General features: G+C 39.7%; 1 protein-coding gene across 9 annotated transcripts in view; it reads left to right on the top strand.

Moving 5' to 3' along the window:
- Positions 1 to 23,708, top strand: part of LOC122875746 (ral guanine nucleotide dissociation stimulator-like) — a 66,460-nt gene extending 42,752 nt beyond the window's left edge. For 6 of the 9 annotated variants that reach the window (XM_044195214.1, XM_044195211.1, XM_044195209.1 and 3 more), the window contains exons 3-18: positions 974 to 1,048; positions 2,276 to 2,469; positions 2,912 to 3,036; positions 3,990 to 4,205; positions 4,422 to 4,525; positions 4,663 to 4,747; positions 9,537 to 9,614; positions 10,355 to 10,441; positions 10,532 to 10,564; positions 10,764 to 10,885; positions 12,545 to 12,640; positions 12,821 to 13,079; positions 13,440 to 13,514; positions 15,239 to 15,487; positions 16,224 to 16,338; positions 17,388 to 23,708. In XM_044195214.1, the coding sequence (XP_044051149.1) occupies positions 974 to 1,048; positions 2,276 to 2,469; positions 2,912 to 3,036; positions 3,990 to 4,205; positions 4,422 to 4,525; positions 4,663 to 4,747; positions 9,537 to 9,614; positions 10,355 to 10,441; positions 10,532 to 10,564; positions 10,764 to 10,885; positions 12,545 to 12,640; positions 12,821 to 13,079; positions 13,440 to 13,514; positions 15,239 to 15,487; positions 16,224 to 16,338; positions 17,388 to 17,563 (2,089 nt within the window). In that variant the 3' untranslated portion in view covers positions 17,564 to 23,708. The remainder of the gene's footprint in view (positions 1 to 973; positions 1,049 to 2,275; positions 2,470 to 2,911; positions 3,037 to 3,989; positions 4,206 to 4,421; positions 4,526 to 4,662; positions 4,748 to 9,536; positions 9,615 to 10,354; positions 10,442 to 10,531; positions 10,565 to 10,763; positions 10,886 to 12,544; positions 12,641 to 12,820; positions 13,080 to 13,439; positions 13,515 to 15,238; positions 15,488 to 16,223; positions 16,339 to 17,387) is intronic. The other 3 variants (XM_044195212.1, XM_044195208.1, XM_044195207.1) reach the window with 2 other exon arrangements.
- The last annotated feature ends 1,397 nt before the right edge of the window (positions 23,709 to 25,105 follow it).

Genomic DNA, 25,105 nt, shown 5'->3' with positions numbered 1-25,105 from the left:
CCTGAGGGCGGGGCTTATGTAACACAGACTAGCTTAAATTTCTAGTTCCCATCCTTTTCTGCGATAGAAGACTCCTGGACGAATGAGGGACTACACCGTCTGGTTACAAGATGATTAAAGGTTTTTTCAGACTCTTCTCTAATTTTACGTCTTCAGCCCTTTAAAAATCAAAATCACCGCTTCACACAAGCTTCAACACTTTTTCTTTTCCTGTTCAGCAGCTACAAAACTTGAAACAAGAAACTGGTTTTTGCTGCTTCGTCTTTGCCTTTCGAATACTTAATTGTTCAAATAAGTTAAACATAGACAGGTAGCTTGTGCCAATTTAGTAACATTTATTGAAAAGGAACATAAATGTTTGATAAAATGACAAACTTACTGTAACATCATCCCCAACAAGGAATATGTGTTTCTTTAAGCATTGCTTCCTTAAACATTAATTTCTGTTTCTGTAAGTTTTAAATGGCTTTCATTTTATTATTTTATTACAGGCTTGTTGACTCACTTGTGCTTCTCTTTTACATTTGTAACTTTATTGCTGATTTTAAGTCAAAATGTCATTTTCTACAAATATAATCACAATCACAAACTCTGGTAGATTTTAGCTATTGGTGAAAAAGAGATTGCTACTAAGGAAGATCTCCAGCTATAATTTGTTTTTTGTTTTTTTGGCATTTCTAAAAATTTAGTTGGTTGATAAATGGTTACAGTAGGTTAAAGTTTTCTGTCATGCATGGGCCATATAATTATATGTGCCATTTCCAAACACATTAACAAAAACGCCTTTTCTTACAAGATGAATGAAAGCAGAAAATCAAGAAAATTAGAAATAGGTGTGTTTTTTCTCCCTGTGTACACAAGGTCCTCTTTATTTCAAGTTCAGTGTATGATGTTTTTTCTTTTTATCATAATTTAAATGTTATTTTTTCATTAACTTGGTTGAACGAGACTGAGCTTGTGTGTCTTTTTGTAGGTATGCCAAGCTCCAGAATGTCCCTGCAGCCACAGCGCACAGAGTCTCGCAGGACGACTGCACAGAGCTGAGAAAGTGAGTCTGCTGCCAACATTAATCACTGAGTACATTCACAGCACCGAGCCTCGTCCCACTCCTCCCCGGGTCAAAGGGGGTTTCAACAGGATTTGATGTTTTAGCAGGTTATTTTTCTTTGCTAGACACCTGTCAGACTGAGGCTGTTTCTGCACAAGTTTGATAAAACACAGTTCTTGAACTGATAAAAATTGAATAAATCACAGAGAAAAACACTTAAGCTTTTACTGCCCTTTGTAGCTTCAGTTTTACTAAAACAGATCATTAGCATTGTTAGCATCGCTTGTTGAAACCACAGGCCATAGTTAATTCAGCCTTCAGGTTAAATAGTTTGTTGAAATGTCTCAGTGAAACCCATGAATACTGGGAGCAGCTACCATGTCATCCATGTTAGCATAACTCAGTGAAACCAAGGGTTACAAGTAAATGCTGCCATTTCAGCAGCATTAGCATGCCTCACTGAAATCCAGGGTTATGGGCAGCTGTTGTCTTATTAACATGGTTGACAAACGTACAGTTTTCCTTTAGCGTTTCTCAATTCATTTTTAAAAATCAAGGAAGTGCAGCGAGCTTTAGCTTAATGCTAAAGTATGACTTTATTTATACCTTTTGAAAACAGCCTATCTTATGTCATGTCATGTCAATTCTAATATTTATTTCATGCTAACAAAATTATTGCTTGTTAGCATTACGTTTATAATTTTTAGCATTTGACATGAGGACGACAGAACAGGTGCTCAATCGACTGTAAATGCTAGTATTGGTTCAGAAATGTCTTGTTTGCATTGTTAGAGTTCAAAATCAAAGGACCAGCTCAAAGTTACTGTCAAAGCTGCCTGCAATGACGTTTAAATGTTTTTTTTTTAAAGGACTAATTCAACATTTTGGGAAATATGATGAACTACGGTGTTTTTTTTTTGCTTTGTACAGAGTCAGGCTAGCTGTTTTCCCTTTTACACTAAGCTAGGCTTATCACGTCCTGACTCCACCCTCATACTTAGACCGACATGACATTGATTCAGATTTCGTTATCTCACTCTCTGAAAGAACACAAAAATATGTATTTCCCAAAATGTTGAACTATTTCTTTAACAAGGTTACCTTTCCTCACTCGAAGAATGTATTTGGCATTTATATTTAGCCAAACAGCTTGACTGCAACACTAAAATAAGCTCAGATGTATAATTTATATTCATATCGTAACATCTTTGATTGTGTGTGTTGCAGCACTGTTTCGTCCATCCTGGGCGCGTGGCTGGACCAGTACTCTGAGGACTTCTGGACCCCTCCGAACTACGACTGTCTGCACCAGCTTCTGTCCTACCTTCACCGCCACTTCCCCGGCTCGGACCTGGAGCGCCGTGCCCGCAACCTGCTGGCCCACTTCCACCGCCGACAGCAGTGTGAGCCTGATCCTGATGGTATGAAGGCAGGACAGGAGAGGGACAACAGGGCAGGGACTCCAGAATAAGGGGGTCCCAGTACAAACTAAAGTTGTAGTCAATGTAAAGATGTATGTAGGAGAGAAATGCTAGATTTGTTTTTCATGTTGAGAATTTGATTAAACAATTTGTCTACACATTTCATGTAGCTGTAGACATAATGTCAGTTCACATGTTGTAATACTCGTTGTTGTAAAGAACAGTTTGGTTGTACAAATGATAAGAACTAGTCGACAGTCACCATCAGCACACAGTGAGATTGAACGCTGAGTGAAATGTTCAGATCCTGTGGGGAGTAAAAAACAAACACCAAGGTCAAAGAAAGGATGAGGTGTTGAAACAGAAGAAGTGCAGGATCTGTGTTTAGGTTGAGCTCAGGTTGAGGCGGTGTTGTGAAAAAGTTTGTTTTTTATCCCTTCAGGGGAACACATCGGCTGCCCTTTTGCTACGCAGGAAGAGAGTGGCTTTGAGGACGAGCTTCCTGGTTTTAGTTTCCTGTCGTTTGACCCCATCATGGTGGCAGAGCAGTTCACGCTCATGGACGCGGTGAGGACGTTTCCCTTTCCCTTATCAACAGATGTAGTCTCTTTCAACCTCTGTTCTGTTCCACTGTAACTCTATAGTTTCCCAGACAGTTTAGCATTCAAATCAGTGAAAGGTAGGTCAGGTTAATAGATAGATTAACCGTTTAGTCTGAAAAATTACCCAGAATTTCTTAAAGCCCAAGGGGACATTTTCATTTTCTTTTTTTGTCCAACCAACAGTCTTAAACACAAAGAGATTCAGTTTACACAATGGCCAAGGAAAAGCAGCACATTGGAGAAACTCAGTTTGCCATTTTTGCTTGAAAAAATTACTAAAATGATTTATCGGTTATCAAAATAGTTTATTTTTCTGTTGACTAATTTACTAATCTATTAATCAACTAATCGTTTCACCTTTACAGGCTTTACAGGAGCAATAAACTGATGATATCAGGATTTAAAACAACAGTTTAATAGAAGGCCGGTGCTTTTGCATGTTTAACCTCAAATTGCACGTCAATCGCTGCTGATCATTTTCCAAAACTTACAATTTATTTTTTGATTGATTTCCAACCTTTCATGCAGCCGTCGGTTTTAGGACATTTCAATAACCTGCTTCATGTTCCTTGAATCCACCACAAAGGAGAGTATTCAAAGAGGCACTCCATTGACTTAGTATTGCATATCCATAAAGATTCACAGGAGACAGGGTCAAGCTCCAAAAACTCTGGATCCTTCACCTCCCATAATGCAACATGCTGCATGCTGATTGGTACTCCCGATGACTAGTAAACTGACCTTTCTGTGTGAAATTACCCTTTAAAACAGCCTCAGCTTGAAACCACATAATCATATGGACTAACTCGCTCAACACTTGCAAAATGACTGGTTTGGTGCGTAAAATAAAGTATTCAAACGCTGTATTCAAACTGTTTTGTTAATATTTCACATCTCTCTGTTTCTCTCTGTGTCCAGGATCTGTTTAAGAAGGTGGTGCCCTACCACTGCCTGGGGGGGATCTGGTCTCAGCGGGATAAGAAGGGGAAGGAGCACCTGGCTCCCACCATCAGAGCCACTGTGGCCCAGTTCAACTCCGTCACCAACTGTGTCATCACCACCTGCCTGAGCAACCCGACGCTGAAGCCCAACCAGAGAGCCAGGCTGCTGGAGAGGTGGATAGACGTGGCTCGGGTGAGCAACCACTGTCTGGTTTACTTAGTTTAGCACTTAGAAACAATTTAAAGGGATTTTAAAGGGATATTATAGATTTTTGAAGGTCTCCTAGGAGCTGGTAGCTTATCAGACAGAAAGGAACAGGAGAAAAACATGGCTACTAAAAACATTTTAAGTTGTAGCACAGTTTGTTGTATCTGTTTCTGACTGGATAATTGTTCCCGTTGCTTTTAGGAGTGTCGGATCCTGAAGAACTTCTCCTCGTTGCGAGCCATCCTCTCCGCCCTGCAGTGCAACGCCATCCACCGCCTGAAGAGGACGTGGGAGGAATTGTCACGGTAGGTTTCCAGTCTTGGGTTAACAGCAGTGGGCTCCATATATGTTGTTGCATATTTGCACAGATTGAATGCTGTTGAAGGCAGAGGGTCTTTGCCTGATTGTTTTTTCGTGCGCTGACCTCTGCGTCTCTTCACAGGGAGAGTTTCCGCACTTTCCGCGAGTTGTCCGAGATCTTCTCAGACGACAACAACTACTCCCTCAGCCGAGAGCTGCTGGTGAAGGTGGGTCACAGCTCACACACAGAAAATGATGACTTTAAATATAAAAAATATCAAACATATGTTGTAGCTTGTTAAAACTTCATAATGTAATTTTTCCTTGTGAAAATGGAGGTAAGAAAAAACAGTTTTCACTTTTAAGATTTAAAAATGCTCTCTGCTTGTCTACTAATAACTAAAATTAATATAATATATTGTGATTATACTGTAAGATTCAAATTATTTCTGTAAATTAATTATTGTAACTTTCAGATACTGTAAATCCTAAACGTTATCGTTTTCTGGTCTTAAATACTGCGTTACAGTTAAGGGCTCTAGATCTAGCTGAATAAAATCATCATTCTGCTCATTTGATCATCATATTAACACTACAAATAATTTTGAAAGTGTCTATTAAAGCATCAATATTGAGCCCCACATAACCATTATCATTATATCTTGATATTAAAATATCACAATTAGGGGGCGCCCCGGTGGCTCACCTGGTAGAGTGCGTACCAGGCCTTTGCTGCATGTCACCCCCTGCAGGTATCAATAGCATAATAGAGCAGAAATGCCACACACACACAAAAAAAAATATATATATATATATATCAACAAATAATTTATCTGTAACACTTTAGAAAATTAATTGTTTGTCATTTTTTAAGCAAAAATAAAAAGAAGCCAGTTCCAGCTTCTCAAATGTGAAGGTTCGCTGCTCTCTTTAGTCCTACTTTAGGTTTTAAGCTGTTGGTTAGAAAAATGTTTTGGGTCTCTGTAAATGATACTATAAAGAGTACGATCCAGACCTGCTCTATAGGAAAAGTGCAATGAGATAACTTCTGTTATGAATTGGCGCTATATAAATAAAATTGAATTGAAAAAGGAAACAATTTGAAGACGTTATCTTGGGGTCCTGGAAACTGTGATGGGCATTTTCACATTTATCTGACCAAACGAAATTGAAAAAATAATCTGCAGATTAATCAATAATGGAAATAATCGTCAGTTGAAGCCCTAATCACAATATTTGAGTTTGTCAGTATTGCTCAGTGCTGATACCCATCTGGTCCCATCTAATTTGTCTGATCCTCTAAGCCAGAGTGACTTAAAATCTGTGCAGACTGACATTGTCATTGCAAGAAACCTGCAATAACGAGTTCAAGGATCTGAGCTGTCACAGCCGTACAGTAGACGTACCGTAATACTAATGATGATTGCATGATAAGAAAGAGGAGCTTCAGAAAACGAAATGACAGCATAGAGACACGGTGAAGTAAAAAGTAAAGTGGTTGCTTCTAATCAGCCCTTATTAATCGGACGAACCAATCAATCAATCTGCGTGAGTGCGTCGGTGCGTTGCAGCTGAACAGATGGCAGCAGGACGTACGGCTCGGTGACCCGTCCCATCGGTGGACTTTCTCACCTCTGTCTCATAACAGCTGCAGAGAAACATCCTGCAGGGCAGAACACCTTGTACCACGTTCTTGGATCACAGTATCCACATATTACTCATGATGTCCTGGGTGGGCTCCGTGCAGCTGACAGATTGCTGTCATCATATATCTGATTTATGGAGTTTAATGCAGAGAGGCGTTGACACCTTCTGAGTGTTTTGCAGCTCGTACTGACGCACTCGGTGCAAGGACAGCAGGAACTGACACAAAGAAACGTGACTGAACAGGAAATGAGACGACAAATCTACATGTTGCATTTACTGCTGTTGTCATAATAAGTAACATTTCAACACTAACAAAACATCACAAAAGATTAGAATGCTAACATTTTTTTTATTTTTAGCTTGAACACACATTTATGCCACAATTTATGTCAGAGTTCTTACTTCTTCTTGGAGTCATCACTCTGAACACAGACATGATACACATATTTTTAAGTTCAGCGTGACTTACACTTTCCAAGTATATCATTACTATATCATTATCTCCGATCTCCATCGCAAATAACGTCCATAAAAACGCCCATAAGCGTCTGCTTGGAAATCGTAGAAAAAAGACGCTCCATATAACTCCAGAACTTGCCTGAGGATCATCGTGTTTTTAATTGTTCCTCTGTATCAAAGTAATCGAGTGATAGTTGTCTGTACATCCATTGGTACATTGCAGACAGGAACTGCTAATAGCTAATTCGGCATACTTTAAATGGTGCCGAATATAAGCTAAAAAATTACATGTTAAGGTAAACGTCACATTGTAGCCCACAACATTATACTTCCTGTATAGATCCCTCAAAGCCCCCAAATTATGGGAGCTGTAGTTCCAAAACTGAGAGCACGATTAGCCCCCAAACAGAAGTAAGACAAAGAATAATAATGGTTACAGTATTCATTAATATTAACTTTTTTCATGTTACACTATCAATATTTCTTTGACCGTACTAAGGCTCAGAATGTCCCATCAACACGGTTCCTTGGGGGTAGATGAGGAGGTGTTGTGGGGGTGCAGTTATCTCGCTTTTGTCTGAGGGGGGCCCACAGTTTCAGACCTTGAGAATCCCTGTTTTAGGCCATTGGGGTCAACTGCTTTGTGATAATATTGGATTTTTACGTCACTGTGATGTAGTAACTTTATTTGTCAGGTATTTAATTGACTATATCAGCCAAAACCAGACATTCTCTGGTTATTATATCTAAAATATATCTACCGGTTATCACAATAGATATCAATATTATGATATAAAATTACATATACCATAATAAAGGATTTTGTCCATATCGCCCACCCCTATTATCTCAGCAAAGACTTACCGAAACCAAAAATGTGTAAGTCCGTCTCTCAGTGCTGTCTGACTTACCTACTCTGTCTGCGGCTCTCAGCTCCAAGCCCATTGGCTCCCGCTGAAGATCTAAATGTTGTAAAACGGGTCACAAACATATGGTTTCATCTTTAAAAAAGGCTCGGTAATTTCCTCAAACAGCTGCTCGCTGTAGTTTTCATCAAACAAACAGGAGGGAATAGTGCATCTGTTGGGGACTATTTTCAGCGGTGGAAGAATCCACATGTGGTGCTCTAGTGAGTGTTTGGGGCAGCAGGACGGTGTGTGTGCGGCTGAGTCAGAATAAACTACAGTGTGTGTGTTCATGGTGAACATGTCACCCAGTGCAACAGAGTGGCTCACTGATTTTAATAGTTTTTGGACGACAGTGGAGCTCTGTGGCTCAGAGGAAGAAGATACTCTGGCTGTGATACACACACAACACCTGTTAGTTAATACAGTCAGTGTTTTTCATGGAATTTGTTGACATTAAGAAAAATACAGACTTATCTTATAAAGACACCTAATGACGTATAAATTGCTGTTTTCAAATTGAACAAACTGAGGTGTATTGTACGTAGACACTAAATAAATTTAAACACCGGAAACAGGTTCTTCCCATTCACACAAACATCTTTTCAGTGTGTCAAAAAAGAGACGGTGAATGTGTTATCACCTATTTATAAACCTGAGTAGTTTGCTGATTTAACACCCAGGGCTTTCTCTGAGGGAATCCCCCCGCTGACGTCAAGTCAGGAGGAGAAAACCTTTGTCAGGTGCAGATAACAGCTCTGATCTGACGAGAGCACCTCGGGGCGTTGCCGTTCTCTCGCTCTATCTGCTCAGGCCAGGCTGCGTTCACTCGACTCGGTCAGATCGAGGGGATTTTTTTTGCCTCTGAAATTTAGCAACAAGGAAAAGTGTTTTGAAGAACAATCTGCATGAAAATATGGTCCCATTCATGTTTGTGCTTTGTAATTACAGAAATGACTTTGTAGACATCAGAAAACTAAACTACCTAACTAATGTTTCGACAAATTGTTTCCCATCTACTTTCATGCACTTTTAGGGCCTTAAAAAGTATTTAGGAAGTAAAAAATGTATTTACATTTTATACTTAGGCAGGTTAAAAGTGTGCCAGAATTCACTCTTGAAGCTTTTGGAAGTATTTCAGGCTGAGTTCAACAAAAGGGAGGTTCCCACTTGATAACACTCACCCTCCTTCTCTCTAACATCCAGTCCAGCTGCATGCTCACCTGACCCTGTGTGTTATGGAAAACAGCAGTGATTTAGTCGGTTTTTCACACAAAAGTTGTCATTTAAGTTGGATCCATTGCCGTATCTTCAGAATTAAAGGGGCACTCCATCAGTTTTACACATGAAGATCAATTTACTCGTCACGGTTAGGACTACTCAGCCACTGAAAACTGTTGTATAATATATTCTGTGGTTAAGGATCATTGGGCTTGGGCTTGGAGATTACAAGTTTGAGATGGGGGTAAAGTCTAATAAAATGCATTATGGGAAATGTAGGCTCAAGCGTAATTGTAGTTTGACCCCTGCTAGGGACTAAAACCAGGATGTCTCATCTTCTACCACGTAGAAGTACCATTTATTTACAATGTCTTGGTTTCCACAAACTACCTGATAAAGGTTGTGTAGACTGAAATGTCATAAATATACAGTATAAACCAACTTGTGTGGGAGTTGTTTTCACTTTTATTCAAGGTGTGCTGCCCTCTGACACACATTGAGACATGCAGAGATATTTTTTAGAGTTAGATTAGACATCGTTGAAAAGCCTAAACTGTTTTGCAGCTGAGCTACAGTTCTTAGACAGATTAATGTTGGTGTCAGCTGACATGGATGGAAAATGATAAGAAAAACATGCTGCTGCTGCTTCTTCTTTAGATGTGTTTGGGTTACTTGAAGGTAATAAAGCCCTGTTGGTGAAATGTGGGGAACTGTTGCACAGGATTTAAAGAATTGCAGTTTATTTCTTTGCGTATTTAACATACTGTCTGTTATTATTCTGCAGGAGGGCACCTCCAAGTTCGCCACTTTGGAAATCAACCCCAAACGAGCTCAGAGGAGACACCAGCAGCAGAGAGACCTGGTGAGTCCACACACCAAAACAACAGAGGCGATTGCTTTTTTAACACAGTCTTTATTTATTTATGAATAAACTGCTCTTCTTCACATTGTTATACTCACACAATCAGCCCTGGCTGCTGCCTCTCCACACTGAGCAATGAGCAGCACCAATTTTGTGCCAACAGCCCCATCTAGTGGCAAGTGAAGTCTGTCCAGTCTGAGGAGAGAGAGACTATATATACTGTATGTTTATACTGTTATGTTTAATATAAAACTCTTACAGTGCTTAGCTGATGCTCCTTTTTAAGAGTAATTGAAAATATCTGGAATGGTATAGTCAGGAAATCCACACATTATCAAAATGCTGATAGTAGCCACTTTGATTTTACCTCCAAAATATCGACCATTCAAAAATGACAACAACACTTAAGGGAAAGAGGCCTAGTAGATTCATATCCTAGTGGTGAAATCCACTGGAAGCATCTGAAACAAAAGACAAATTATATTCATCATCTAAAGTATTAAAGCTGCAGCTGGTGTCAGGACAAAATGCAGCTGTAACAGAGAAAAATGACCTAATCAGCCACTTTGATTTTACCTGTAAAACATGACTTTAGTTCTGCATTTCTGTGCCTCTCTAACTTGAAAAATCCTGCCCTGAGGAAAGTGTTTTTGTTTTTTAGTACCTCCACATTAAGTTGTTTTCTCGCTCGGCCTCCATGTTTACCTCCACTGATGGTCCCTCTGTCCTTCTGTCAACAGGGAGTGATGCAGGGGACGATTCCTTACCTAGGGACCTTCCTGACGGACCTGGTGATGATGGACACTGCCATGAAGGATTACACTGAGGTCAGACACCTGACACGTGTTTTTACTGTGACAAGTTTAAGGTTTTAATTTTTTGCAACTTTCTCATGTTTTTCTTATCTCCTTTTTCAGGGTGGTCTGATCAACTTCGAGAAGAGGAGAAAGGTGAATTCAGTTGTCTTGTTTGGTTGTAATGATCGGGAAAAACCTAAAAGAAGAAAAGATTTACAAAAGCACAGTGGCTTTTAGAAATCATCTTTCAGCTCAGAACAGAAAAAAACAGATAAAAACAAAACTGGCAAATCTAAATCTGACAATTAAATCCCTTTCTTTGACTGTTTCCTGCTCTGCCCTCTACTTGCAGGAGTTTGAGGTGATTGCTCAGATCAAACTGCTCCAGTTGGCCTCCAACAACTACAGTTTCACTCAGGACAGCCACTTCAGAGAGTGGTTCGCAGGCGTGGAGAAACTCAGCGAGGCAGAGAGGTTAGTCGGTCCACTTGTGCTGTTTTTCTCCCTCGGTCTCAACAGTGCGCGCCCCTTCAGGCGAGCAGAAAATCAGACGAGGACCAGATAAAATCTTACAACGTGTGGTGCTGAAGTTTTGCCTTCTCATCCAGTCACAAGATGATTTTTAAGGTTGAAGTTTTACGATCGGCAAGAAATAAGAAGAGCTGCCACAGCTCAACTGAAGTTGACCTCACTCTGAAGTTCGCTCTCCTCCAACTCCAGTGGTGGAAAGTAACTAAGTACATTTAATCAAGTACTGTACTTGAGTACAATTTTGAGGTACTTTTTTACTTTGAGTATTTCCATTTTATGTTTCTTTATATTTCTACTCCACTATATTTATTTTAAAGCTTTAGTTACTTTGCAGATTCAGATTATTAATAGAAAATATAATCAACAAAAAATTATGATATATTATTATAGATTAAGCTACCCAGCAGTACGTTAAGTAGTTAAAATTAGCCCCATCTGTACCAGCTGCAACATTAAACTGATAAGTACAGTATATTAATGCATCAATACTTATAATACAGTAATATATATGATTCTGAAATGGACCATTTTGCATAATAAGTATTTTTACTTTTGCTACTTTGAGTATATTTTGATTCCAGTACTTTTGTATTTTTACTCAAGTAAAATTTTTAAAGCATGACTTTTACTTGTAACAGAGTATTTCTACACTGTGGTATTGCTACTTTTACTTAAGTAAAAGTTCTGAGTACTCCTTTCACCACTGTCCAACTCTCTCTGTATAGTTTGCAGTCCTTGTTGCCCTCTTCTTTCCATCCACCGTCTTATTCAAACCCAGTGTTTCTCTTTGCCTTTTCTGGATTAGCATTTTTTAAAATGTATTTCTGTCATGTACTCACAGGATTTTAGGGGTCGTGTAGTTATTCAAACCCCTGACATCCAGTGTGTAGACCTCAGTCATTCAACATGTGCTCCTTTTTGACTGTAAAACATCCGTGTATGTTGGTGGAAATGGTCATTACAGTATGTGTCGGGTGTCTACTCTCAACAATCTTGAGTGCTGTTCTCAGCTGCAGCTAAAAAGTAGATTTTTATCTAAAGTGCTCAGAAGCTTACTGCTGCACAAAAGCAACAGAGCACTCAGAAAATAAGATACTGGTGGTCAAAGGAGGCGGCTAGCACTTCATTGGAAAAAAAATGACGATAACACTAAGGGAAAGATGCCTGGTAGATTCATGCTCTAGTGGTGAAATCCACTGGAAGCATCTGAAACAACAGACAAATTATATTCAGCATATAAACACAAATAAGACAAAGTATTAAAGCTGCACCAGGCAAGTTTGTTTGGTAAAAATATGTAAAGAAAAATGACCCATTCCTACTGATTTTGACACAGCAGATCTTCTATTTTCCCACATTAAATTCTAAATAATTAAGAGCAGACTCAGTTTGTCTCCTTCCAGAGAAAGCTGGACTTACCTGCGTCATAATCATAGAATGACGTGATTCTCCAGCACTCAGGGTTCTGTTTACTGACATACCAGTGCAGGATTTCTGGGTACTGAACTGGCAGGACAGCTGTGAATAACAAGGCCGTCCTGTCTTATCCTTGAGATGGATTCAGATTAACATTGTCATCGTCCTGATTTCCTGTTCCCGCAGCTACAATCTGTCCTGTGAGATCGAGCCTCTGTCGGAGTCGGCCAGCAACACGCTCCGAGCCAAGAAGAACGGAGGAATCATGAAACGCTGGAGCGAGTAAGTGACAGTGCTGATCAAAAGTGAGGTGCAGAATGAGCTGTTGAGAGAGAGAGAGAGAGAGAGACAAGCTGTGTCCACATGTATTACAACTCAAATTATAATCATAACATTCAGCCTAATAATTGTAGGAGGATTTTTCTCTAGTATCATGACCCCCTGTTATTATTTCGTGTCCAGCCGGCAGTTGACGGAGGCCGGCTGCAGCAGCGCCCCAGGATCTCATTCCAAGTCGTTCGACCACTCGCACTACAGACCGTACCAAGGAGGCGGGGGGGACAGCGGCGACGCCCTCAGCGTCACCTCTGTCAGCTCCAGTGGTTCAGACCTGGAGGACGTGAACGCCAGCTTCCTGTCCGATTCTCCGGAGGGACATGAGAGAAAAGTAAGAAGGAAAGACGGGATAGAGAAGTCACTGCAAACATTTACCAGTATAAAGGTATTATATCCAAAATCCACAAAATCCAAAATATACACAATGTCAAAAATATACACAAGGTTAACGGTAAGGTTGCTCCTTGGTGAGTTGCACATAGCTATGTATTTACAATATCAAAGCTCATGTAAGTGTATATGGTTAATTCAAAATGTTCAATGATTATGTCCATGATGTTGCACGTAATGTCCCATTATTGCACAAGTGATGTTGTCTACCTCTTCCTGGTTGCTTCATTCCACCTTTAACTGCACAGGCTAAGCAGCCAATTATATGCTAGTGTTGCATGTTCACCTGTGTAGCTGTTTGTTGATGGCTTCTGTTTTCTCCTCTCTCTCTCTCTCTCTCTCTCTCTCTCTCTAGACGTCGACTCCTTCAGTGAAACTCACCGTCTCTGCTTTGGGGAGAGAAGCTCCAGCAGCAGATACAACATCAACGGTAACAAGTTTGACTTTTTTTAATTTGCATTTTTATCCTGAAAACTTGATCAAGTATTTTTAGATGGCAGTATAACGACCTTTTTAACAATGTTTACCTGTAATTAGATATGCTCCTGAGTGCTTGATATGTCAAACCAAAAATTTTGATTCTGGGTCTAAAGTTAAATACCTCAATAATTATTGATTCATCTTCAGCTTCATCTAGAGCATAGGTGTCAAACTCTGGCCCGCAGTGTAATTATAAGAGGCAATACCAAATGGCTACTAGAGCTGGCCCGCCGGTATTATACAGCGTATTCACCACTAATACTACAAATCCCATAATGCTCTGCTGTTGTTTTGGCGCGTCAATCATGACAGGACCCAGAAACGCCCTCTCCTGTGTGACAGTAGTCATAGCGACCTCATGCTACAACTGTCACCGTGCTACCCCTTCCCAAAAATGGCGAAAAGAAAGGCAGAAAACAGGAGCTTTTTGGAGGCAGAATATCTGTTTACCTGTGTAAAAGACACACCTGTTTGTCTCGTATGTGGAGCCAACGTGGCTTTAACTAAGGAGCACAACATTAGACGACACTATGAAACGGTGAGTTTCAGTGAAAAGTCTTGCTTTTAGCGTGCCAGATTGGTGTTCAGATGTAATTCTTGGGCACGGAAAGTCAACAAATGATTAATTTCCCTGTTTTTGTCGGAATAAAAACATAAAAAAAAATGTTTTTGATCTTTTTATAAAATAAATTGCATCATATAGAAAACTAAAAAATACATGAAAATAATATTAAAAATAAATATATTTTACGTTGAAATTTGGTTCAAAGCAAATGTCAATTCAAATATTTTCATTTCCCTATATTTTTGTCGGGGACTGTACATTGAATGGTAATAAGCATTGCTTCCACATTCAATGTTAAAGCAAAACTTGTTTGGGTTCATATTAAAAGGTTCAACGACTTTGTTCAAGTTTTAAATTTTGGCCCACTGTGTATTTGAGTTTGACACCCCTGATCTAGAGCCACCAGCAGGTCAAAGTTTCATGTTATCCCAACACTCGAGTTCATAGAGTAGATCTTCCATGTTAGCAAGCTAACAATGTCAAATGTTACATAGTAAACATAAGCATGTTAACATGGGTAAGGTATGAGTATTGGTGCAGCTGAAATTATTAGTCAATTAAACAATTAGTTCACTTGCAGAAAATTAATTGACACGGTTATAATTTGAATGTTGATTGATGGGAAATCTTCACTATTTTCTGACATTTTACAGCCTAAATGATTGAGCTATTAAAGGGCAGCAGGAGAGAGATTAAATAATGGTAAAAAAAATGAAGCAGCAGAGGCCGAGACTTCCTGACTTTTTGTTCCCTAGTATGGGTCAAGCTCGAAAAACACTGGATCCTACATTTCCCACAATACAACTCTCATACCTCTTCATTAGACCTGGTAAATACTGGTCAGTGCCCACATCTTTTAAACTCCACACAGCCTTTTTGTCAAAAATCTTTCATCTACAAGCCCAGGTAGAGATAACCCTGATGACAACTTTTCACAGGCTGAGCACTCTATGACAACTGATATTTAAAATTGGTGGAGTACTCCTTTAATCCAAAAGGTAACTGATAGATTAATTGATAATAAAAATAGTCCTAGTGTAACCTTCAGCGTCCTGTCCGGTAGCGTTTTGTCCTCACCACCTCCTCTGCTCTCCTCTTGTCCCGTTCAGTTCTGGGAGTGTACGTCTCTGTCGTCTCTGGACACCTCCGGTTCGGCCTCCGGCTCCAGCAGCGCCTCCTCCTCCTCCGTCTCCTGCTCCACCCCGCTGTCAGCCTCCCGCTCACACAAACGCTCGGTGTCTGCGGTGTCGAACTACTCGACTCTGTCGCTGCCGCTGTACAACCAGCAGGTGGACGACTGCTGCATCATCAGGGTCAGCCTGGACGTGGAGAACGGCAACATGTACAAGAGCATCCTGGTGAGTTCATCTCCAAACTCTTTTTGTTTCAGAAAATAAAACTTTTTAGAGCCGGTGAGCATAAAATATCACAATCTCTGTGTCATCAGCTGCCACAATCGGCTAAATATTGTGTTAGTACAGTATTAATGCTAATTAGCAAATGGTAGGATAATATGGGCATAGCAAAAACAAGATGTCATATCGACAAACACAGAATTAGCAGCTTTCTGATCGCATAAAGGGCTTGAGAATTAACTATTAGCAGATAATTAGAATTAAAACAACCAAAACATAATGTAATAAACCAAATGGTTGTTCATTTGCCAAAGCCCACGTTTAAAACTTTAGATACAATTTTGGTTCATACTGAATTGTTTTTAAATCTAAAAACAATTTCAGAAACATCTCAGTGGCAAAACAAGTTTGAATTTCTGATTCACTCTATTTCAGGCAGAAAAGTCAGATATTTGGTAAACTGGACACTTTTACAGGAATATGCCAGCGTTTATTTTTACACCATTTTGGAGATTTTCCTGCCTCTCTGGCTGCAGTCGAGGTTTTACCACGTTTCTGATTCAGGAAAACAATATTAAACAGCAGGAAAGAAATATAATTTGTCTTATAAACATGCTAGCAGTAAGAAACAACATTTAATTTTAGATTTTATTACCGTGAAGACGTTGTTTTTGTAGAGATTACAGGTAGTTTGACTCTGACAAAGATACAAGGCTTTGATGTTTGTCCCTCGATTCAGGTGACGAGTCAAGACAAGACTCCGGCCGTCATCAGGAAAGCCATGATCAAACACAACCTGGAGCGAGAGAAGACCGAGGACTACGAGCTGATGCAGAAAATCTCTGAGGACAAAGGTAAAAAACCAAAAACACAACGCATTCTGACTGTGCGTCTCCGCAAAGATCTGACTAAAGGTCCGCAGACAGTCAAAGACAGGAAGAGAGACATTTCTTAATAATTTACATTTGAAAATAACCATTATAACCCAGCCCTGGTCGGGTTCAGGTTAAGTCATTTGCCGATGTTATTTATTAAGACATTTCTCTCTCTCTCTCTCTCTCTCTCTTAGACTGTACCTTTTTGCTGTTTATATATTGTAAGTACTGTAGATACACAAAGTCCAGTGGGGAGAGGGAAAGAGAGTGTAGCCTGGCGAGCAAATGGCCAGCAGTGGATGAAATACAGATACAATATAGCTTCTGTATCTAATAAAGCTGCCTCGTTGGGTTCAAATTTCTCAAATCTTACCTTTGGTTTGATCAGGTCAGGTCTTAAAGTTGCAGGTGAGTCTGGGGTCTCAGGTGTAGGCCTGTGCAGAACTCTAGATTAGACATGAAATGTTGGAAAAGTGGTCGAATCTTATCTGTAAATAAATACTTTTTTTACAAAGAACAGAAAATGTTGTCAGGTTGTTTAGGGTGTTTTTTGTTTTGCAGCTGTGGCAGGGAGGAATCTCAATCTGATGCCAAATATTTTTATAACGAGCCTGTTAGCAGTTGGATATATCAGCCCAACCTTGTTGAAAATTTATATTGGAACCGCCACCAAGAAAAATACAAATAAATTGAAAGATTGGGGTATTACCGCTTCCTCCCTGACAAAGGAAAGAAAATGCTTTTCTGTTAATCTGTAAAATTATGTTATTAACAGTAATACCATGTGTGCTGAGCCCCCAGCTAACACACAAATCATCATCTTGTAATTATTATCTTGTAATCTTTTTGTTATCTTATTCCGTAGATTAAACAAAATAATCCCGTATTTGGTCACGGAAGAATAACTCCTGATGTTCTTATTCTTTTGATTCATTTTCACTTCATTTCTCACCAAAACAAAAGATTTTTACCAGATTTGTTTTGCCTGACTACGTGTTGTTTCTTCTCTCTCTCGTCTCGATCTACAGAGCTTCGGATCCCGGACAATGCCAACGTTTTCTACGCCATGAACTCCACTGCCAACTACGACTTTGTGCTGAAGAAGCGCGGCTTGGCCCGGCCGGTGCGGGCCAAGAACGTGGCCAGTTCGACGCTGCCTCGCATGAAACAGAAGGGACTGAAAATCGCTAAAGGGATTTTCTGAGGAGAAACGCACCACTTCCTGCCTCCCCTCCACCCCCTGAACCCTCTCTGGTCTCCACTCCTCCTCAGAAGAAACATTTCTGTTCGGGTCTGTTGGAGGCAAACTAACCTGAAGTATCTGAGTTTTGGTTTGGACAAAGACTGAGACGCCAGAGGAGCAACCTTTCTGTGGATTAGCAGAAAGCAGAGGAGTACCTTAGCACTTAGTAACAGCTGTCGTGTCATCAGGACCCTCCGAGGACGTTAAAAGACCGAGTTTGACGCAGGAAACGCCCACTGGTGAAGAAGTTCGTTTGTGGGGAAAAAACAAACAGCTGCGTTGGAGTCGGGCGCCGCTGCTCGGTGGCTGAACTAGTCGAACTCTGTACCAGCCTCCACTCGGCGTGAAACTTCACCTAACTGGTTGTGTCAGCTTGTGGAGAAGCAGATCCATTTCATTTCCTGGTCTTACTTTTTGTTTACAACTGTTTACACCTTAACATCACTCGGTCAGCTCTTAAACATTTTTGTTCAAGCCTCTTGTTCGCGAGATTTTTTTTGCACCTTCGATAAAACAATTTTTTAAAACCCCGGCGTCCCTCGGCAGCCTTCCTTTTTTCTTCTGCATTTTACTTTTCAGTCTTCATGCACGCCCCCTCCTTCATGGAGTGTACATTAACGAACAATACGAAGCCGCAGCGAGTAAACACAGACGTGTGTAACAGCTGGGGGTTCGAATGTGTTTCTATTTCTTCAGGGAACTTTTGTTGTGAGTGTACCGCCGCCTTTACCGTCTCGCCCCGGGGTTCCTGATGTCGACAGTGTGTCTAAGACTGCAGCACTGAACCTTTCGCCCTCCGCTCTTGGTCGCTGGGACTCATTTCAGCATTTTAACACCAGCGACGCTGACATGGAGGGATCTGAACTATTTTCACTTCTGAACGCTGCCATGTTGGAAAAAAACAAAAGGTCAAGTAGTCTAAAAATGGAGACACGGTGTCAAAATCCAGTGGGCGCAGCCATGAATCACATGCCACTGTTGTCTTTTCTTTTTTTTTTTTATTATTAATGAATCGTAACCACTACACCGTGAAGGATGTGGCAGTCCTTCGATCGCACTTGACCGGGACAGAAAACGTTCCTGAAAGAAGAACAAGTGAGCTGAAAACAAACAAACAAAAAAAAAACAGTGTATATATCAATTAACACCAACTGTGCAGTATATTCTTTTGAAACGGACCATGAGATTTTGTTAATAGACTCGTCACAATATCAACACTTATTTTCATTTTGCTTTGTACATTTTTTTTTCGCATCTCTCTGCTCTGATATGGTGCTGCTAATTATCCTTCTGAAGATGTCATTCGAGCCGCACTTCACTGCTTTCTTTACTTCCTGACCGCCGGCCGCCATGTTGGAAGACAGCAGAAACGTCTCTTCTTACCTGCTGAGGGAGACGTTTTAATGTCATGTTTGCTGTTCGCAGAAGACTATTGTTTAATCTTTCAAACAGTCGACCGTATGGAAGCCCATTTCTGCCAGGAAAAAAAAACATTTTTGAAATACCATGAATAAGGGTGACACTGCCGAATATTTTGTTATTGATTGATAATTTATAATCAGATATAATCAATTAATGTCAGAAAACAGTGAAAAGTGCCTGTTACATTTCTCTTACGCCCAAGTTAATGTCTTCAATTAGCTTGTTTTGCAGCAAATGTTGTTCATTTGAAGCAGTAATAAGGGATCTTTGGTATTTTTTTGCGAGAAAGATTACTTTAAACGATTATCAAAATAGTTGCCGATGAATTTTTGCTGATCGATTAGTCAACCAATTGTTTTAGGTCTATCCATGAGTATTTTTATCATTCCTAATTTTTCTTCAAATGTTTTCTTTTTCTGGCATGAATGGGCTTCCATACCTTCTAAGACACTAAAAGCTGACTTTAAGGTATTTCAGTGAAAGCTGTCATTATTTTATATTAATAATCAAAAACAAGATATTCTTGTCAGATTCTGCAGTAGTTACTTTCTGGCTACAACAGAATGGTCAAAAATGTAAACTACATAAAATCATCAAAACAATATTCAACATTTTTCTGGCTGTGTAACAATATTCAAATTTTTCTGATATTTTGGTTTAACCCTGGACCCTAACATTGCATGGGAAGAAGCGATAGACTCTGGTTTAGTGGTTTAGTTCTTCCAACATGGCGAATCACCCTTCACATCCATTAGTAACCACTTTCCAAATGTGCCATGACAGGCTTGTGTGCTGTAGACGCACCCTTCGAATCCAGTTGATTTATCCTGCAGGACGTTTTCTTGCGGTGTCAGCTGTGGTTTTACGTGCCGGTGATGACAACAGAGTCTTTCCGCTGTGGGCTCTCTCTTATAGAAAGTGTGGAAAAGATGGATTTTGATTATTTCCACATGTGGGAAACTGGTCAAAGTGCAGAAAAGCTCCTTGAATCGGGCCGTAAAGTGTGTTAAAGGTTGTTCGTAGGAGCCCAGATGAACGATGGTGATGCTGCCAAACTGCACGTGAGGGAACTGACTCTTCTCTCTCCTCTCTGTGCTGTAAATGATCTGTTTCTTTAAAAGGAAAAATCCAACCTAAAACACTTTATCACTGTTACAAAAAAGCTAGTTTTTCAGATCCATTTCTGGGGTCCATATTTCTTTTATTCCCATGCATGCGAAGTTACATTTCTAACATTTTTAAAAGGCTTCTTTTCTGGATTCTGCATTTTCTCTCTGTTTGCACACCGTTAGCGAAGCCCAACCCCCGTAGTTGCTGTTTCTGCACCTGTCAAGCTCTCCATTCTCACAAGGCACATATGCAGTTTACAGTGACAACGGTGGCAGATTTACCATCAAAGTTCTTAGTATTTTCTGAAACAAATGGGTCCTTGATTTCAGACAAAAGTAGATAAAAGCTGCTTCTCATTTCTGGCCGGCGGCCTGTAATTTTGCCGGCTGAAATACCAGCTGTCGCTAACAGATTTAGTCAGCTGTAGCTAGCTAGCTAATGAAGCTAATGTTGGCTTCATGAGTTTGTTGAAAACACCTCCGGCTGACTTTTTTTTATGTTTCCAGTTTGTTTAAAACGAGAACCCTTTAAATGGGGTCTTAAATATGCACTTATGCTACGTACATGATATCATGCTAAAGCTAACAGGTTTGAGGGAAAAAGTCAACATCCTCACCAGTTGATGATCCATGCAAAAGACATGGAAATAAAGAAACAGCATTTTTTCTTGTATTGAAGGGTAGAGTTATTAGTCATGGTATTGTAAGTATGATAAGGCAAAATGTAATGTAACGCCGATCCCAGTTTGGCTGCTTAGCTTACGTACTATCTCGGATAACATAGGCTGGGGTTGCTGGAGTGTAAACTCTCCCAAATCCACTAAAAAGCAGGACAGAGCGGCTAACGTTAGCCTAAACTCTGATAGCATCCGGGACCGGCTTCCACACACAGTGGGGGAAATACTACAAAGTAGATGTGCTAGTCATGAACAGGACCTTTTTTTTTTTAACATAACCTGTAATGATGTGCTCCTTGGCCCTGAAAGTAACACTTGGTTACTACTGTTGGTTGTGAGCTAGTTAGCCTGACATGCTAACGTTTGTGGCTTATGGTAGAGCAAACAAAACACACTGTTTAATGCATTTCTTACGCTTTTGCTTTTGTGTTTTGGAAAGGCTACCACACTTTTAAACTCTTTCAGAATTCAGAGTATCGCTGTCACTACGACTCCACGCTAACCGCTTCAACACGTGGAGAAATCCCATTTTCAAACCCCTTCTGTTGTGCTGTCGCATAGCATCCTGGGAAATGTAGGAAATCACTAAGGCAAAATGAGTTCACCAAAAAACACTTCATGACTGAATATCAAAGGTTGGATTTTTCCTGAGTTGTTCATATCACCTGCAACAAAACACTAAATTCGCCTGGATTGCACTGCAACCATGTATTGCCTTTTTTTTGTTATTTTCACCTGCATGAAGTTCATAATTCTCTTAACGATCAAATGAATGAAACGCCCAAAAAAAAAAAAAAAGAAGAAGAAGAAGAAGAAACCTGCGAAAGCAATATGGTGACGAGCGGCAGGAGGCACGTCGTGGATGTTGTTCGTGCCACTGTGGCGTGAAATCCTTCGCTGTTCAACACTGTGACCTTTAACCCTTTCACTCTGCCCTCTCTGCCTGTTGATCAGCGCGTCATGTCGAGCACTGTGAACAAACCCCCCCCCTCGTCTTGTTCGCCCTTAATGGCGTCGTAGTGAACATCCGCCCTTTGCTCATCTTGTTGGCAAGCGGCGAAGGCAACGGGCTTGACCCTACATGTGCCAAAAATAACAAAGAAAGTGAGAAAAAGGTTACTTTTAACAGATGTCTCCTCTGCCTTTCACAGTGAAAAAAAAATCTAGTTTGTATGTTTACTGTTGTCGCATTTTTCTGGAAAACAAAAAAAAGGGTGAGAACAAAACATTTGTCTGGACCCATTTCCCTGTGGAGAATTAGACTGTCGTCCAAGAGACTTGAAGCAAAGATGCTGCAGATGAAGCTGTTGTAGAAACCCCACTTTCATGAATTTATCCTCCTATTTTTCACGTTTTAATGTCTTTCGGGATAAAAACAGCTGCGAAATTTCAAATATTCCAAACTCTCTGCCATCAAAATCAGCAGTTTTTAACCATAAACCAGGTTTTTATTCCAACCAAACTCTACATCTGAGGTGCGTTCACTGAAAAAATGTAGCAGCAAATCTCTGGTTGAATTGTGAGTACGAGTGGTCGACAGTGTCATGAGTTTCTGATCCTGCACACCTCAACAAGAAGACTTTATGGTGTGTAAGAACTTTGTTAAAATTGTTAACCGATTGAATATTACTGTATATATTTCCTCCCACTGGTGCTCAACATTTAACATCAGACTTTGAGATATTTTTTTCTGGTTTTTGAGGCCAAATTTCAGGGATGAAAACCGCTTAAAACCCACTACATCTGTGGTGAAAACCCTGCAGAGCAGTGGTACAAACTTTAAGAGTGTTACAAACGTTCATCAACGCAGTGTAGTGATATATTAGATATATGTACTTTCAGTGATATTCCTCCTCCATTCTTTCATAGCAACTTGTTTGCGACAGGACCTTCAATGCACCGCGGTGCCTGTGAAAAAGTGTTTTCGTATCTCCTACTTGATGTCACAAACAGACTATAAGAGTCAGTTAACTGCAGCTGATCCACGAGCAGTCGAAACTGAGCAGTATCTGTTGCACTCCTCTTAAAGCTGATTTACAGATTCCTAAAAAAAAAAAAGACAAATTTACTATTTATTAAAACTCTTTTAAAAACAGCTCACAAATATATAGTTTAATTCCTTTTTTTAAAGGTCTCAATAATTTCCTAAAACAGCTGGTCACTTTTCCAAACATACCTTGAACGCAGCGTCACTTCCTTCTCTGTGGCGTTTGGTTGGATTAAAAACTTTCGTATTATCTGGCCGTTCATTAAAAACAAACCATGCCTGGTCCCGGTTCCAGTGATTCCTCGTTTTCCCGGTTGAACACAGTAACGGCAGCGTTTCTGCAGCAGCTTCGTCTCTACTTTGAAGTGTGTTTGCGTTCTCTGAGAACGTAGACATTGTGCACACGAGTGGAACTTTAAATTAATTTCCGGACCCGGCGAGCGTCTTATGTGCTGATGAGGTTGACGTTGGACCGGTTTGTGTGTCGTCGTAGCCCGTGTTGACAATGACGTTGTGATTTGACCTGATTCTGTGCGAGTTTGAACAAAAAAAGGCTGCGTTTACAAAAAAAAAATACTAAAAACTGGAAACCAGCTGGCGTGGTGTGTGTGTTTTTATTTCTATTTTTATTTTGTTGTTGTTTTGTTCCCCTGAACTGTGCTCGGGTGCCATTTTCCATTTTAACAAAAGGATTTCAGAACTTTTTCTAACTGCAGTCTCTTCTTTGTTTTACTTTTCCCAAGAACACAAAACCTACGTAGAAATACAAAACTGCCCTTGGTTATGTTTTTGTTTATTTATTGATTTGTATATAGAGATTTTGTTTTGCATTGTACATTCTCTCCTTTCTTGGTTATAGATTAATATATTCATGTATATACGAATAAACATTAAGTTTATAAAAGTAAAAAGACTCTTTTCTTTATTTTAATATCTTTTAATCTTATTATTGCATTAAGATTAATGAACCGAGATGGGAATTTCTGGCTAAAAAATGTCTTTATTTGACAGAAGAGAGCTAAAATAATAAAGGATCTTTTGTAATTAATGTGGATGTTATACTGAACTCTTGAACTGATCATAATGAGACTTTTAAAGCATTATAATAATATATGTGTAATATGTAAAGAAGTGCAAGGAATTTTCCCTTTAAAAGTTAAGATAAGATGGAACTTTATTCCTATATTATACTAAAATAAAAGTATGGGGAGTCCCGGTGGCGTACGGGGTTTAAGACTCTGTCCAACCAGGCTCATTTGTTACATCCCTCATCTCGCTCGCTTTCCTCCGTAAAGTCATAAAACACCCCCAAAAATACTCAATAAAGTCAAATGATTGAACTTGCAAAGTATGGTGCAATGCGTATTCCAACTTGCAACGAATGAATAAAGTGTACAAAAAGATGCATCGATCTGTTCGCCTGGTTCCTCTGAATCACCACACACACATGTGATTTCTTCAGTGGTTCGAAAAATACAAACGAAGAATGAATGAAGTGAAACAAAAAGGCGATTCTGCTGATATTATGTGATATTGTGATTATTATGTTACTATATAACTGTGAAAACGTGTCAGCGGTGCACTTTGGTGGTGTGAGGCTGTTGCTGCTCTTCTGTTCATTAAGAAGGGCGTGACGGGCGGTGCTGTCCATGACAGTGGTGGAAGAAGTATTCAGATATTTTACTTAAGTAAAAGTAGAAATGCCACAGTTTAGAAATACTCTGTAAGTAAAAGTAAAAGTCCAGCATTCAAAACTTTACTCAAGTAAAGTAATAATTATCAGCACAATGTACTTAAAGTGTAAAAGTACTCACTATGCAGCCAAAATGGGCTCTGTGAGTGTTACATTTTTAAATATTACCCTATTTTATTATTATTATTATTAATGCATTAACTTGTAAGCAGCATTTTGATATTGTAGCCGACTGTGGTAGAGGTAATTTTACTAATTTTATATACTTTCAGACGGCTTAATTCACTGTATGCCAATGCCTTGGCTCATTACAGGTTTTTAAAATGTTCATCTAAAATAACGAGTAGCTACAGCAGTCAGATAAATGTGGTAGAGTAAAAAAGTAGAAGTATAGTGTAGGAAGTAGAGTCGGCTCTCAGGACCTCAGTGTTTTTTTAAAATGTCTAACTCAATTGGAATAAAAAATAATGTACATTTGTTCTTTATCGGTCTGTAGTATTGATACATGCTTATAAAAATGCAAGATAACGTGGATTGATGAATATCTATGAATGTGTTTGTGGGGTGCAAATGGCCAGACTGTCTGGCAGGAGGATTTATTATCTACTGTGATAC

Source organism: Siniperca chuatsi, linkage group LG5 (assembly GCF_020085105.1).
Source record: "Siniperca chuatsi isolate FFG_IHB_CAS linkage group LG5, ASM2008510v1, whole genome shotgun sequence".
Taxonomy (NCBI): domain Eukaryota; kingdom Metazoa; phylum Chordata; class Actinopteri; order Centrarchiformes; family Sinipercidae; genus Siniperca; species Siniperca chuatsi.
Note: the sequence above shows the minus strand (reverse complement) of the source record. Positions and strands in the feature narration are given on the sequence as shown.